General features: G+C 39.7%; 1 protein-coding gene across 1 annotated transcript; it reads left to right on the forward strand.

Moving 5' to 3' along the window:
• Positions 1 to 509: 509 nt before the first annotated feature.
• On the forward strand, positions 510 to 17,697 carry si:ch1073-456m8.1 (leucine-rich repeat flightless-interacting protein 1). Its single transcript, XM_057844806.1, has 6 exons — positions 510 to 735; positions 1,004 to 1,078; positions 8,369 to 8,407; positions 8,582 to 8,743; positions 8,820 to 8,903; positions 16,006 to 17,697. The coding sequence occupies exons 1-6, from the start codon at positions 643 to 645 to the stop codon at positions 16,465 to 16,467; spliced, it is 915 nt and encodes a 304-aa protein (XP_057700789.1). The 5' UTR covers positions 510 to 642; the 3' UTR covers positions 16,468 to 17,697.
• Positions 17,698 to 17,975: the final 278 nt, after the last annotated feature.

Genomic DNA, 17,975 nt, shown 5'->3' on the forward strand with positions numbered 1-17,975 from the left:
TTAATAAAATATATATATGTGAATGTAAAGTATAATAAATTATGGGTCATTCAGGGGCCCCTATGGTCCAAAATATCCGGTTGCCACCCCCCACCCCTGCCCTGTTGACGGGCTTGCTCGTTCATACACTATTTACATGCATCTAGCACGAGGGACAAACGCAAGTTTGACCCCCCCTAGCAACAGTTGCTAACGTCATGAATATTAATGAGCAAAGGTGACGTGTTACGTGCGGTATGCTATTGGCCCCTAGGCAGCACGTTTGAGAAAAACAAAATATTTAAGAAATAGAAATACGTACAAAAAAGGGAAATACATTACAAAGAAATGCTGAGGGTTTTTTTTTTAATGTAAAATGGCATTGGATCAATGAAAGTCTTTAAGCAATGGGTTCAGCCTGTTTAAAAATCTTGGCGTGGAAAATTAAGATACAGTACAGTACTTGTCTGAGGGCGTCAGTGGGGGACACTCCTTTGTCCCTGGTGGCTCTCCGTACTTAACTGGGCAGGGCTTTGTCACAGTACTCTTACCAGTACCGATACCACTGTTTGTCTGTACTGTTGCGTAGGAAAACCACATACCGCTTCAGCTCGGAGGTGGCTGTCTTACATAAATCGCACTTGTATAAAACGGGAAAAGAACATGCTCTCCGTCACTCTGGACAACAATGGGTCCCCAAAGAAGCGGACGTTCTCGCGTAGCGAGGATGAATCACTCCGTAGCATTATAAAAGAGGTGAGTGAAGCCGAAGAGAGAAGTCGGCGGCTCCCTTTCTTTTTATGGTTTGTTTTAAATTTTTTATACTTTGTCGTTTTGTTTAAAAAATAGTTCAACCTCTTACGATGTAATAATCTAGAGATGTAACCATTATTTGCGCCTCAAATGACGTCTTCCATGAGCGAGAGCATATCTGTTTCCACCTACTTCCTCATACCAGCTAGCAGGAGCTGCTGTGTTAAGTAGTATGCCGTGATGCTAAGTGCTGCGTGTGTGTGCTCACCAGGCTGAAAGCGCATCCAGGCGTCTGACGCGAAGTGACAGCCGTCCAGGGACCTTGAAAAGGCGGCCTGACAGCCAGGTAAGGAGCCGCGGCACAGAGAACACGCTGTCCTGGCTTCACACAAACCCCTTCATAAAGAGAGGTGTCACTCTGACTCACTCATTTGGAGTTTTTGAGCACAGCATTGCATGAGGGTTGCCAGAAAAGTTCTAAGACTAAAGATACACCAGTGTCTACGAATTAGACACAAATTTTATTCATTTCATGACCGTACTTGTCACTTAAAGAGCGTATGACACCAGAAAAAAAGTCTTAAATGGCATTATTATGTGAATTAGAATCATATTTTGAGACGATTCGACTATATACAACAATTTAGCAAAGCGCAGATGACGAGAAATTAGTCTTTTAATCTGCCGGTTAGCCACGCCTACCATTATAGGGCTTTAGCGTCCCCAACAGGTGGATGACGTCAGCGGTAGACTAGGCTCATCGGTTTTACTATTCAGCCCATTGAGGGGGAATTGTTCAGAACGAGGAAAACGCGACGAAGAGAGCTGCAAAATGTCATTGTTTCAGTCTCTTTACTCCCAATATTTTTACAGGATATTCTTTTTATCCAAGTATTTTTCCCCAATAGCTATATAAACGGCTTGAGAAGGACCAGTCAGCCCGTCGAGGGGGAACTATTCACAATGAGGAAAACGCGACGAAGAGAGCGGGAAAATGTCATTGTTTCTGTCTCTTTACTTCAATATTTTTACAGGATATTCTTTTTACCCAAGTACTTTCCCAAATTGCTAAATAAATGGCATCCATCCATCCATCCATTATCTTCCGCTTGTTCCGGGGTCGGGTCGCGGGGGCAGCAGCTTTAACAGGGAAGCCCAGACTTCCCTCTCCCCAGCCACTTCAACCAGCTCCTCCGGCGGGATCCCAAGGCGTTCCCAGGCCAGCCGAGAGACATAGTCTCTCCAGCGTGTCCTGGGTCGTCCCCGGGGCCTCCCGCCGGTGGGACATGCCCGGAACACCTCTCCAGGGAGGCGTCCGGGAGGCATCCGAACCAGATGCCCGAGCCACCTCAGCTGGCTCCTCTCTACGCGGAGGAGTAGCGGCTCGACGCCGAGTCCCTCCCGGATGACCGAGCTTCTCACCCTATCTCTAAGGGAGAGCCCGGACACCCTGCGGAGGAAACTCATTTCGGCCGCTTGTATCCGGGATCTTGTTCTTTCGGTCACAACCCAAAGCTCGTGACCATAGGTGAGGGCAGGAACGTAGATCGACTGGTAAATCGAGAGCTTTGCCTTTCGGCTCAGCTCCTTCTTCACCACTACGGACCGGTGCAGCGTCCGCATTACTGCAGACGCCGCACCGATTCGCCTGTCGATCTCCCGCTCCCTCCTACTGTCACTCGTGAACAAGACCCCAAGATACTTGAACTCCTCCACTTGGGGAAGCGAAGGCAAGCGTCTGGTGGCCGGGCCTGTCCCCATGGGGCCCGGCCGGGCTCAGCCCGAAAAGGCAACGTGGGTTCCCCTTCCCATGGGCTCACCACCTGTGGGAGGGGCCAAAGGGGTCGGGTGCGTAGGGAGTTGGGCGGCAGCCAAAGGCGGGGGCCTTGGCGGTCCGACCCCCAGCTGCTGAAGCTAAATAAATGGCATGGCCATGACAAATAACAATCTTGTGCTAAATGGAATATAAAATAATAAAAAGGCATTTATTCAGGATGACATGGCAAAATTACTCCATAATGGTCAAAACAGTCGACTTCACCTTTACTGTCACACCTCCCGAACGATATTTTATGACACCTAAATCAGACATATGTAATTTCCCTTCCCCGGCTTCGGAGAATGTAAACAGACCAGAAGGAGTGACAGCTAGCCGACATGCTAACCCGAACCGAGGGATGTTTCAAAGTCTTCGAAGTGGAAAATCACACATAACTAGCCTGGATTATTTGACATGACGACCCGGTTGTCGAGTTTCTTTGCGGATCGGCAAACCGCCCGGCGGAGAGCAATTTACAGTTCGTTCCCTGGAGGAGGGTGGCTGGAGTTGTTGTGTAGCTAACGCGCTAACAGCTAACTGCTAATGAGCATGAGGATAGCTTTTTACATGCCTATTAATGATCAAACGTAAGTAGTCCTTTATTTAAAGGAATTTTATAGTGTTTACTTTGTAATCACTGTATTCGTATTTGACATAATACAAAACAAGATGTTTACTCACTTCCTTGTAAGTCCAATGGTCCCACAGTAAATATCCACGGTGAATGGGAACCTTTTGAAACTCCAAAAAGGCGCATACGCCTCTCCCGCATACAGAATGATTTTTCTGCAGCCGTTTGGCTGGCGTGATGCAAAAAATAAAAGTATTAATCCGCAAAATCAGCTGAATCCTTCGTCCTCATACACAACAGTACACTGTATAGTGAAGAGAACGTCTTCTACCGTACACGTCACAGCGCCCTCCTCCTCAATGCAAGACCGAAGCCGGAAGTCACTCATTTTCATGGCGCGGGATTCAAAAAACTAAATAAATATAGTGATCGCTTCCACACACATCCAAGCGGTCCATATCATTCAGGGGCATAAAATACCGCGTGTATTATGAAATAAACATGCTTTTTCGTGTCACAGGCACTTTAAAACCAGTGTTGTTAATCTTACTTTAAAAAAGTACCGTAATTTCCCGAATATAAGGCGCACCCGTGTATAACGCGCACCCCAACTTTATCTGTAAAATCTAGGGGAAATTCTTGTACCCGTGTATAATGCGCACCCTAATGGCGTACCGCACGCAGGCTATTTTTAGACCGTGACGTCGCATCGTAAAGCGGAAGTAAAGCCGAAGTGGGACATTATAGACCCGCCCTCGCATAGACCCAACGTAATTAGTGCTACTTTTCTCCGGTAATCTTTCAAAAACGAACATGCCGATCACGCATTGCTTTTTTGGAACTTGTAGAAACGACTCTAGACATTACGACACACGAAGGATGTTTTCTTCATACGTTTCCGGAAACCAAAAAACTCGGGAGGAAAAAATGTGAAGACAGAATCAACTTGCGCGGACTTTAACACCAGCTCGGCGAATCCATTCACGTTTCATATGCAGTAAACATTATGTTGGGTTGGCATGGTCTTTCAGAGGACAGAGAGGTAAGCCATTTTTATATTTTTAACTTGTGCCGTACTGCCTCTGTCTGACAATTGCCACGTTTACATGGAGCCAAATATTCCAATTACAATCGGAATATTTGTTCAAACCGAATAAATGTGTTCCATATAAACACCTCATTCGGAATGAACAGGCCCAAACCGAATGGAATTTCATTCCGATTCACAGGGGTGGAATATTCCTTTTCCCAAACCGATGAGAAGTAAAATTATATCATGTAAACAGGGAAGCGGAATGGTGTCTGGTTGCGTTCTTTCTGCACATGCTCCGTACTAACTCGGTGACGTCACTTGGTGACGTAAGTAACGTCACTTGCAACATGGCTTCCAAGCACACGCACAGCGCACCCACACAACTTTTTAAATGAACGGCGTATCATTCTGAAGTTTTGTTTCCACTCGAAAAGTTAAAACAGCAGCTGATCTGACGATCGATCTCCATGTTTTGCAACGTGACGTTTTGTTTTGATTAATCTGCGCATGTCAGACGGCAGTTGTCAAACGTCCTTTCGGAATAAAGGCAGACACATGTAAACGCTGGATCGGAATAGATGAAGTGACATGTAAAGAGCTGATGTGAAATTTCCATTCGGAATGATTTGAATCGGTATGAATAAAAGTCAGCATGTAAACGTGGCTAATGAATGTCCTGAAAAGAATTACAATGGTATCTGACTGCCACTGTTACCGTTTCTGTTATATATATATATGTATATATATATATATATATATATGTAAAAAAACAATTTTAGTAAGGGGAAGTGTAAATTAATTATAGGATTAAGATGTGTTATCAATAAAAAAATTAAGTGTTCGTTGGCTGTCACTGAGTAGCATTTGTGATCGCTACACAAAGCTAACTAAATTACCCCCAAGAACGGTAAGAGACGTAGGACAACCAGAGGGTGTATAAGAAAGACAGGGCTGATGATAAAGGCTATCTTGTTGAAACAGGAGAATGTCATTGTCAGTCGCGTCGATAAAAAAGCTAAAGCTATGCTTAGGTCGGCTCGTTTTTTTCATCTTTTTCAGCCTTCGACACTAAAGCCATCTCTTTAACTGAACATTTTTATGTTCTTCCACAACTTTGCCAGTCAATTTGGCACCAGGCACATCATTTTCAGAGAGAATTGGTAGGTTTAGCTCTGTAAACATCTCCTTCGTACACGATTTCCATTCATTTCTTATTAGGGACAAACGGCGGCTTGTCCCTACTTAGCAACAGTAGCTAATGTCATGAATATTAATGAGCCGAAGTGACGTGTTTCTTGCGGTACGCCATTTTAGCACCAGTAAATATGAGCCTCGTGTCTCGAACTTTTATAAAGTATGCGGTTGCAGCATTTTTTAATCCTTTTGTCAAATATTAAAAAAAAAAAAAAATAGAATATTAATTTTCTGTGGTAAAATTGCTCACAGTATACAATAATAATTTTCACAAAGTAAGGAGTTGTAGCGAGTTTTAACAGAATTCACCAGCTGAACTAATGTTGGCAAGTTGTGTAGTTCCCGGGGGGAAGAGTTTAGTTAAGGGAACAGCCGGAAGTAAACAAATGTCCCGCGATTTGTGTGCAAGACGTACGTTGTTACTTTGTGAGTTTCAATGTAAATAAAACAACGCGGCTTGGCTCAGTGGTTCGACACTCTTCCTCAGACTCCTGTCCTAGCTCGCCACACGGTCAACATTTATACGAAACGGATCGCCGTATACGTTCTCTTCAAGACAACATCGCCGTGTGCCGGCATGTTGCAACGCAAAGGTTAGAAAAATGTACCGGTAAATAATAAACGAATAGTTCAAAAAAACATTTATATTTTATTAGATGTGAAAAATATCATGAAAACAATTATTTACTACATGAAACTTGATTATTATATCACTGTCGTTCAGATTAGGTAATATTGTGCTGGTCCATGCTTACAATGGAACATGAATCATGATGAATTTTTTCTGTCTCCATCCCTGTACCCGTGAATAACGCGCACCTATGATTTTACGAGTAAATTTGGGGGGGGGGGGGGGGGGGGGGGGAGTGCGCGTTATATTCGGGAAATTACGGTAATTAATTACCGTTACAAATTACTTCTCCCAAAAAGTAATTGCGTTAGTAACTCAGTTACCTGAATGTAAGAGTAATTAGTTACTTGGCAAAGTAACTGGTGATAGTTTTCAAGTTTTTTTTTCTAAAAAAAAAACAAACAAACAAAAAAACAGGTCACACAATATGAAGTTTGTAGGGTTTTTGGGATAATTGGCCCTAGCCCAATTCTTTACCCTAAACTTAACTAGACACAGGGGTATTGCGGATAACTAGATCGTAACCTTTGCCATGTGTAGAAGTCATTTAATGTTGTGAATCAACTAGGGTTGTCAAAATTATCGCGTTAATGGGCGATAATTAATTTTTTAAATTAATCACGTTAAAATATTTGACGCAATTAACGCACATGCCCCGCTCAAACAGATTAAAATGACAGCACAGGGTCATGTGCACTTGTTACTTGTGTTTTTTTGGCGTTTTGTTGCTCTCTGTTGGCGCTTGGGTGCGACTGATTTTATGGGTTCACCATCAGAGTTGTGTAATTATTGACATCAACAACGGCGAGCTACTAGTTTATTTTTTGATTGATAATTTTACAAATTTTATTAAAACGAAAACATTAAGAGGGGTTTTAATATAAAATTCCTATACCTTGTGCTAACATTTATCTTTTAGGAGCTACAAATCTTTCTATCCATGAATTGCTTTAACAGAATGTTAATGTTAATGCTATCTTGTTGATTTATTGTTATAATAAACAAATACAGTACTTATGTTTAGTATGTTGAATGTATATATCCGTCTTGTGTCATATCTTTCCATTCCAACAGTAATTTACAGAAAAATATGGCATATTTTATAGATGGTTTGAATTGCGATTAATTACGATTAATTAATTTTTAAGCTGTGATTAACTCGATTAAAAATTTTAATCGTTTGACAGCCCTAGAATCAACTGTTAAAGTTGTTAAAATTGCTCCTGTTATTGCATTAGTTCCCTTCGGTCTATTTTCGACATGTGTAAGTTTTTAAACTGTTTCATTATTTAAAGATAGGTTTAAGTTAAGTTTTGCCGATTTAGGAGCATTTTAGATAAAAAGTTACTTAGTTCGCTAGGAAGGTTCTCTACAACAGAGCCTTGCAGAGAAGTCTACTGTTTTAAGATGGCGGCTGTTTACTAACGCATCTACTGTAGTTCTTTATTATACATGTTGCTAATGCTGCCATGTCTGTCATTTGCATCTAGTTCTGTATATATGTGATATCTACCGAAGCATCATGTGGGCGTAGTTTGTAGGCTATCGGTTTCAGTCAGGTATTATTGGAGCCACCTAGCATCGCGTTTGCAACGGCGTCACACTCCCTTGCCTCCTCCCCACTCCTGCTTTGCTCTCTCGTTCCATAGTCGAAAGAGAACGCCACAAAGGTTGGTTGCGAGAATAATAAAGCAAATGTGACACACAGAATGGCTTGCTAGAATATATTGTTCTACTTAAAGGATGTCAGCCAAGGTTGGCCCCCCACATTTTTACCACACCAAATCTGGCCCCCTTTGCTAAAAGTTTGGACACCCCTGCTCTAGAATAACAAAAATATTTCATAATTATTTGGTACTGACAATTTAACAATGCACAACTTAATTAAGATTAAACACGTGGCGCAGTTGGTAGCTCAAGTTGTCCTCGGACTGAAGGGTCAGCGGTTCAATTCCCGGCTAACACTGCCCACTGTTGAAGTGCCCTTGGGCAAGGCACTGAACCCTAATTTGCCTCCAATGGGTTGGCAACACCTTGCAAGGGAGCAGCGCCATTGGTGTGTGAATGTGTGCGTGAAAGGAAATGTGTGCTAATGTAAAGCGCTTTGGACATTGTAACAATGTAAATAAATGCGCTATATAAGTACTCTCCATTTACAAAATTAAAGTAAACGAGACCAAAATACGTTTCCAAAGCTAGAAAGGCAACCTGGTAGCCCCGTTATTAAGCTGCTCAAAGGGGGCAAGAAGATCTATTTGTGGGAAGTGAATGTCGCAGTTGGTCTTCCACTGTAAGTGCTTACTAATAGATACACTGAGCTAACAATAGGCACTCAAGTTTGATTGTAAACTAGATATTTTCATGAACTTCAAATCTCTTTTCTTCCAGAACTCTGACCAGGACCTCTCAATGAGACTTCCAGAAATGGTGACTATTTCTTCATCATAATGCTCATAATTATAACAGCTCACTAGCATTAGCTATTTCCATAAAGTCTCCGATGAGGCTGCTACTTGAAAGCTTGCTGAGCGCACACTGGCACCCACACACTGTCACGCGAATTGAGCCCACGCCACTTTTGTTACCGTGTCTTCCATGTAGCTGGAGCTCCAGGCCAGCTACGATGAGGCGATGCATGAGCTGCGTGGGCTGGAGGTGGAGCGTGAGGCTCTGTTGTTCCAGGTGGACGTACTGCAGGATACACTGGAGAGTGTGGAGGAACTGCTGGCCGAAACCCAGAGGGAGGCCGGACGAGCTAATGTGGTACGTGGCACAAATGTAAGCCAGTTTGGTCAAGACTTGACTTTGTCACCAAAAAATTGCCTCTGTCTGCTTTCAGGAGTTGGAGCAAGAGCGAGAAGCCAAGAGAAAACTTGAGCATTTGGTTCACTCTCTGATGCAGGAAGTCGACATGTTAAAAGAGGTAATGTGACATTTGAACAGAGGTGGGTAGAGTAGCTTAAGATTCTACTAGAGTAACAGTATTTTTATTTTAAAATAATATTACTAAAGTAAAGGGAAAAGTAGTCATCCCAAAAAATTATTAAGTACAAGTAAACATGTATTCAGTGAAAAGAATACTCAATTAATGAGTATTACAATGTCTTTTTTTTTTTTTTAAACAAGGGTATTTTTCTTTCTCAACACAATACTGTTTATTACTTATTACATGCCCATATCAGGCCAAAAAATATCCCCAAAAATTAATTTCGACAAAAAAAAAAAAAAATCTACAAAAAGGACACATCACCCAACCAAAAAGCACAAGTGCCATCTTTTGGAGAAAATATATTTCCTAGCATGAAATTAAAATTATCATCTCGGTTTTCAGTATTCTGTCGATACCAAATAAAAACTGGGAGAGTTTAAAAACTGCTTTTGAATAATTATGATGCAGTCATACAGCGCTCTCCTTGAAATAGCTTATTTTTTACAGTGCTTTAAAGATGCTACTTGATTGAACAAGCCGGCGTGATCAACAACAAGCTTCTGTGTGGTTATGTGCCTGTATTGTTACATCTTGAGGTGCAACAGTTGATTGATTAATTGACAACTAATCTATAAGCAAATTAATCGACAACTATTTTGATAAGCAATTATTCGTTTAGGACCTACAGTACATCTTAAACTAAATTGCTGAAATTATAACATTAACTTCTCACTTGTAAATATTATCAGATTTCTTCATCATATTTTTAAGTCAAAGTAGGACATGTACAAAAATCTGCTTTCATGTTGGAAAACAACAATTCACATTTTTGCCAATTTTCGGAAATCTGTCTAAACTAGCTTCTTAATAAGGCTGCAACAACTAATCGGTTAAATCGATTAATAAATTAGTTGCCTACAAATTTGATAATTGATACAGTTGTAGACTACAGTTATGTCAGTAAGCTGTGATAAAATATTATTTTGAAAGGAAATAGTCATCCATTTTGTCTTGTTACTTACAACGTGTCTAAAACAACTTAAAGGTAAATTGTGAAGTTAATCGATAAAAGTGACATTTATCCGGTTAATCGTTGAATTAATCTTCCGATTGATCGATTTGTGAAAATAATCGTTAGTTACAGCCCCAGTTACATCTGATTTGTATAATGTAGGCATGTGGTTAATGTTGGGACGTCTCATTGGTAAAACTGGTGGAACCACTGTGGGCATCTCTGGAAAAATTAAAAGTAAAATCTAATTTTTATAATCAAGAGGAAAAATGTAACGACTTTAGTGTAGCCCAAAGTAGCGGACTAACAATAGAGCTTCTTCTTCACAAATGAAATCATGTAAAATGTATGACATGGTAAAACTACAAGTAAATTTTTCTCAAAAAGTTAGTCAAGTAAATGGAACGCGTTACCACCCCTGCATTTGAAAGGAAACATTAACCATACAATAGTAGTACATTATAATATATCAACTACACAATACGCTATCAGCGAATTTTCATGCAGGTGGAACCCAAGTGATTTTGAATGACAGGTGATACATTGGTATGAAAAAGTATCTGAACCTTTTGGAATTTCACACATTTCTGCAAAAAATCACAATCAAATGTGACCTAATCTTTGTCAAAATCACACAGATGAAAAAAAACGGTGTCTGCTTTAACTAAAACCACCCAAACATTTATAGGTTTTCATATTTTCATATAAGAGAAGTGGGAAAAATAAGTAAGTGAACCCTCTGCCTAAGGAGACTTAAAGAGCAATTAAGACCAATTTTTACCAAACAATTTAAGTCAAGTGTGTGCCCAATCACTGTTGAGTGGTTTAAAGTGGCCCTGCCAACTATAGAACACACAACTGATAAGAAATGTCTTGATGAGAAGCATTGTCTGATCTGCATCATTGCTTGGCCAAAAGAGTTGTCTGAAGACCTGCGATGACAGATTGTTGATTTGTATAAAGCTGGGAAAGGATACAAAACCATCTCTAAAAGTCTGGATGTTCATCAGTCGACAGTCAGGGAAGTTGTCTACAAATGGAGAGGTTTTGGCTCTGTTGCTTCTCTCCCAAAGAGTGGCCGTCCACCAAAGATGACGAAGTTCAGCGCAGAATACTCAGAGAGGTAAAAAGAACCCTAGTGTGCCTGCTAAAGATTTACAGTAATCACTGGCACAGTCCAATATCTCTGTGCACACATCAACTATATGTAACACTATGGCCAAGAATGGTGTTCATGGGAGGATTCCAAGGATAAGCCACTGCTGTCTAAAAAAAAAACATTGTTGCTCAATGTTGGCAAAAAGGCACTTGGACACGCCACAGAAGTTTTGGCAAAATATTTTGTGAACTGATGAAACCAAGTTGAATTGTTTGGGAGTAACACAAAACGTCACGTGTGGAGGAAAAATGGAACAGCTCACCAACATCAACACCGCATCCCCCCCGTGACGCATGGTGGAGGGAGCATCATAATTTGGGGCTGTTTTGCTACCTCAGGGCCTGGACAACTTGCAATCATTAATGGTAAAATGAATTCAAAAGTTGATCAGGATGTTTTGCAGGAAAACCTGAGGCCGTCTGTCACACAGTTGAAGCTAAAAAGAAAATGGATGCTGCAACAAGTCAATGATCCAAAACAAGGAAAGTAAACGACCTTCAGAATGGTTTCAGAAGAACAAAATACACAGACATCCCAGGAATCTGACTGAACTGCAGCAGTTTTGAAGAGAGGAATGGGCAAAGATTAGTCCTGATTGATGTGCCAGACTGACCTGCAGCTACAGGAAGCGTCTGGTTGAAGTTATTGCTGCCAAAGAGGGGGGCCGCAAAATATTAAATGTAGTGCTGCAACGATTAATCGATGAACACGAGTATTCGATTAGAGAAAAAGATTCAAATTAAATTTTGCTGCTTCGAGTATTCGTTTGATTAAATTGCCGTTATAATTAGGGGTGCACGATATCTATTTTAAACCGATATCAATAACTTCCTGCTCCTCAAGGCCGATACCAATACGATAATCGATAATATATATGTGTGTGTATATATATATATATATATATATATATATATATATATATATATATACAGTGCCTTGCAAAAGTATTCGGCCCCCTTGAACCTTGCAACCTTTCGCCACATTTCAGGCTTCAAACATAAAGATATAAAATTTTAATTTTTTGTCAAGAATCAACAACAAGTGGGACACAATCGTGAAGTGGAACAAAATTTATTGGATAATTTAAACTTTTTTAACAAATAAAAAACTGAAAAGTGGGGCGTGCAATATTATTCGGCCCCCTTGCGTTAATACTTTGTAGCGCCACCTTTTGCTCCAATTACAGCTGCAAGTCGCTTGGGGTATGTTTCTATTCATTCATTCTTGCCCATTCTTCCTTGCAAAACAGCTCGAGCTCAGTGAGGTTGGATGGAGAGTGTTTGTGAACAGCAGTCTTCAGCTCTTTCCACAGATTCTCGATTGGATTCAGGTCTGGACTTTGACTTGGCCATTCTAACACCTGGATACGTTTATTTTTGAACCATTCCATTGTAGATTTGGCTTTATGTTTTGGATCATTGTCCTGTTGGAAGATAAATCTCCGTCCCAGTCTCAGGTCTTGTGCAGATACCAACAGGTTTTCTTCCAGAACGTTCCTGTATTTGGCTGCATCCATCTTCCCGTCAATTTTAACCATCTTCCCTGTCCCTGCTGAAGAAAAGCAGGCCCAAACCATGATGCTGCCACCACCATGTTTGACAGTGGGGATGGTGTGTTCAGGGTGATGAGCTGTGTTGCTTTTACGCCAAACATATCGTTTTGCATTGTGGCCAAAAAGTTCAATTTTGGTTTCATCTGACCAGAGCACCTTCTTCCACATGTTTGATGTGTCTCCCAGGTGGCTTGTGGCAAACTTTAAACGAGACTTTTTATGGATATCTTTGAGAAATGGCTTTCTTCTTGCCACTCTTCCATAAAGGCCAGATTTGTGCAGTGTACGACTGATTGTTGTCCTATGGACAGACTCTCCCACCTCAGCTGTAGATCTCTGCAGTTCATCCAGAGTGATCATGGGCCTCTTGGCTGCATCTCTGATCAGTTTTCTCCTTGTTTGAGAAGAAAGTTTAGAAGGATGGCCGGGTCTTGGTAGATTTGCAGTGGTCTGATGCTCCTTCCATTTCAATATGATGGCTTGCACAGTGCTCCTTGAGATGTTTAAAGCTTGGGAAATCTTTTTGTATCCAAATCCGGCTTTAAACTTCTCCACAACAGTATCTCGGACCTGCCTGGTGTGTTCCTTGGTTTTCATAATGCTCTCTGCACTTTAAACAGAACCCTGAGACTATCACAGAGCAGGTGCATTTATACGGAGACTTGATTACACACAGGTGGATTTTATTTATCATCATCGATCATTTAGGACAACATTGGATCATTCAGAGATCCTCACTGAACTTCTGGAGTGAGTTTGCTGCACTGAAAGTAAAGGGGCCGAATAATATTGCACGCCCCACTTTTCAGTTTTTTATTTGTTAATAAAAGTTTAAATTATCCACTAAATGTTGTTCCACTTCACGATTGTGTCCCACTTGTTGTTGATTCTTGACAAAAAAATTAAATATCATATCTTTATGTTTGAAGCCTGAAATGTGGCGAAAGGTTGCAAGATTCAAGGGGGCCGAATACATGTTTGAAGCCTGAAATGTGGCGAAAGGTTGCAAGATTCAAGGGGGCCGAATACTTTTGCAAGGCACTGTATATATATATATGTATGTATATATATATGTATGTATGTGTGTATATATGTGTGTATATATATATATATATATATATATACTGTATACTAGGGCTGTCAAACGATTAAAATTTTTAATCGAGTTAATTACACCTTAAAAATTAATTAATCGCAATTCAAACCATCGATAAAATATGCCAAATTTTTCTGTAAATTATTGTTGGAATGGAAAGATAAGACACAAGACGGATATATATACATTCAACATACGGTACATAAGTACTGTATTTGTTTATTATAACAATAAATCAACAAGATGCCATTAACATTATTAACATTCTGTTAAAGCAATCCATGCATAGAAAAACTTGTAGTTCTTAAAAGATAAATGTTAGTACAAATTATAGAAATTTTATATTAAAACCCCTTTTAATGTTTTCGTTTTAATAAAATTTGTAAAATTTTCAATCAAAAAATAAACTAGTAGCTTGCCATTGTTGATGTCAATAATTACACAATGCTCATGTGGTGCCGAAACCCATAAAATCAGTCGCACCCAAGCACCAGCAGAGGGCGACAAAACACAGAAAAACACAAGTAACAAGTGGACATTACACTGTGCTGTCATTTTAATCTGTTTGAGCGGGGCATTTGCGTTAAATGCGTCAAATTTTTTGTTTCATTTAGTATGTTTTTAACGTGATTAATTAAATAAATTAATTATTGCCGGTTAACGCGATAATTTTGACAGCCCTAATATATATATTTTTTTTAGACGTATATTCACCTGAGTTTTTGAACACCTGAGTGTAAAAAATACTAGTGGTGGACTCAGCATAGATTTGCATTTGACGTAACCAGAATTTTCATGATGACATGAACATTATTTTGATGAACTAAAACAAAGACAAGAAGAGTTTTGACTTCAAATAAAGTGCCAATATTTATTTTTTCAAGTAAATACAATTTGAGTCAATCACAATCAGTCAATGTCATTGAAGATGTGTTCCCTGAACAATGAGCACTGAACTAAAACATAAACCCAACAGGTATTGTGCTTTGTCATCAGATAAAAACATTTGGTGCAACAGGAGAGGAGACTTTTGTGGTCTTGGCCCATGAAACAACTTTCTTAACCTGGCAGTTATAGGACAGCAAGCCTATCAATAACCAAAAGGCCTCGCAATAACTTACTAACTTATAACTAACACTGTAAAATGCAAGCATTTGCTGATTGCCATTGTAAGGTTTATCACTCAGTGATGGAAAAATACGGCCTCTAGAACAGTAACAAAACTTCGCATACTGGCAAAACAGGAGTGGAAACAAACGCACACATCCCAATCCACCAACACCGTGGCAAAAACATTATAAAGTATCTTATCGGGCCGATAAATAATGTTATTGGATTTATTGGGATGACGTCATACTTCCTATTATTGGACCGATAATTATCGGTTCGATAATTATCGTGCACCTCTATTTGTAATGGTTCTGAAAGTATGCATTTAGTTTTATTGATTTGAGTGGATACACGGCCCTCTAGTCTACTTCATTTCACATGGCTGACTCCATCTGCTCCCTGTTAAGACCAACATAAGCTAAGTTTTTGTTTGAGCTCATGTTTTTTTTTTTTTTTTTTTTTTTTTTTAATGCATTCGTAATTTAGTTTATAGGTATATTTAGCCATTTTTTGTGGAATATGTGTTCGAACCATTTGTTAAGAGCGTTGTAAAAAAAAAAAAAAAAGTTAGCATTTTATAGCATTTAAGCTAGCGGACTTTTGCTATATAGTGAGCCAACTTTTCTTTTGTTGTACACAGATCCTTTTTTTTTTTTCCCCCAAATACCGTTTGAGGCTTAGGTATTTTAAGTTTTTATGTTCCTTATCCGATTATTCGAACTAAATAGTTCATCGATTAATCGACTACTAAAATAATTGATAGCTGCTGCCCTAATTAAATGTGATCGTTCACTTACTTATTTTTATTTTTACCCCCTTCTGTCATTGTTTGCATTCTATCCTCATTAAAATATGAAAACCCATAAATGTGGTTTTAGTTAAAGCGGGCAGTTTTTTCATCTGTGTGATTTTTTGACAAAGATCACATTGAATGGTGATTTTCCGCAGAAATCTGAGAAATTCCAAAAGGTTCAGATTCTCTTCATACCACTGTATAAGAAAATGGTTGTTCAGTCTATTTAATTTTTTTTTTTGTTTAACTGTAATGGATTATTGGGCAGCGATAGTCGCACAGTCCCCTTTTAGTAATCTATCATTTACCTCTTTCTCAATCTACAATGCATTACTCCAAAAATCGGTTGTTGACGTTATACTGTCTCTCTACAGGAGAAAAATTGCCGTATGCACTTAGCAGAGCACAGAAATGAAACTGAAGTTGACACAAAGAGGCAAGGATCTCAAATGAGTGATTCTGCAATGGAATCCAAGCAACCTACTAGTACCAGTCAAGTGAATGCCATGTCTGCGGAGATGAGTCCAGCTAAAGGAGACGAAGGGAGCGTCGTCACCAAAGTCAAGTGGGTTGCCAACAGCGCCCCAACCCTTGCACTGGACGACCCGCTGAGTGAGGACGGGGTGCATCGGAGGCCATACGAAAGCAGCTCCGAAGGCAGACGAGACCCGTCCCCGGACAAAAGTGACTCCGATAGCACCAGTACGTACGAGGACGCGTCGGCGGAGACTCCCGAGAATGAGCGCGTTCCTTTGGAGTTGCCTCATGACTCTGCAAGTAAAGACCCGGCCGAGTCCAAGGAGCCTCAAAACGGTGATAACTGCATTGTGTCTTAATTTATTTTGCAAACTACACACCCTTTTTCAAAGCTTCCCGTCTCAGGTGACTGAAGAGATAATATGTCCTCTATTTGCCAATCATATCATATCTATCTGTGTCTTCGGCTCTTCTTTTTATACTCTTTCAACAAATGTTTATTCGCTGTTTGTTGCCTGGAAAAGAAAAATATATTTGTATACAGTGAAACTAGATTGAGCCCCATAAGCACACTGTCTGCAATATGTCTTATCAATATGGCTGGCCGCTAAGTGGGCTTCTTTTTTTCTTAAGAGAATAATTTGGGAAGTTTGTATTTACTAACAGTTGTTTGTAAGATCATTATAATTGTTCTTAAAACAAGGGAAACGTTATTTATTCACAGCCCGACTGAATTACTTTCTTACACCTTGTTTTTGGAGGATTTTGTTAAAATTGGCTGCATTTGCACTTTTCACAAGTTTGTGCTTTTGAAAACATTCCCAAATGTCAACGAGGGAAGGAAGTCTTCTCTGTCTGCATGGAAAGACTGCACGGTTGCACATTTGCAGTCAATTTTTCATGTCTGATTGCTGTAAACCTTGTTTTTTCAGGATCGTTTTTTTACAAGCTTTGGGAACTGATTGCATGAACATCTGTCATGGCACATACATGATGATCGTTACACCGTTTTAAACACTTGTGCAATATATGTGTCAAGAATTCACAGTTGAATATGTTGTTCGTAAATCAGATCAAATTGTCTTTTATATAATTACTGATGCTCATGCAATAAGCTTAGATCATTTAGTAGGTCTTGGAATATTTCTAATCATCTGCTTATTCAGTCTGTCAACATGATTGTTTTTGTCCTATTACTTGATTAGCTGCTACGTTTTCTACACAAAGCTCTGATGACTGTTTTTTTTTAAATGCTGTCTGCCACTAGAACACTGTAAATGTGTTGCTGCAGTCGTGCTCTCTCAATGTAAGCTCTTCTGTCATTACGCAATCATAGTTCACGTTATGAAAACTCTGACCGCTGATGTCGCTTTGCTCTAAGGGACTTTCAGAGAGTTCTGATACCTTCAACATGTTAACTCACAAGTGTGAATTTCTTTTGTAAACAAATTATCTGGGATTTTCCCACAAGAAATGGGAAACATTAAGACATTTTTTTTGCCTTTGAAATTTGAAGTTAATGTTTAGCTGTGAGAGTTATGACAGCCTTGTTGATACTGATGAGAAATTTTTGAATAAAAAGACTTAAGATGCTGCTTTTTGTTTCATAGTCAAGTCTTATAGGGAACCTCTGAACTAAAGACTTGTGGGCTCTAATAAGACACAATTGTTCTCTTTTTTTCTAAAATATGTGATTAGAAATATTGAGAAACATAAAATATTGCCATTGATTTAAAAATCTATAATATTTAGTACAGAGGTCACGGAACCGCGGACCTCGGTCCGGTTCCGGACCCCCAAGCCGTCTGGACCGGATCTCAAGCTGTCCGGACTAATACACGTTGCAACAACAAATATCTTTTTTTTT

This window comes from Corythoichthys intestinalis, chromosome 9 (genome assembly GCF_030265065.1).
Source record: "Corythoichthys intestinalis isolate RoL2023-P3 chromosome 9, ASM3026506v1, whole genome shotgun sequence".
NCBI classification, from domain to species: Eukaryota; Metazoa; Chordata; class Actinopteri; order Syngnathiformes; family Syngnathidae; genus Corythoichthys; species Corythoichthys intestinalis.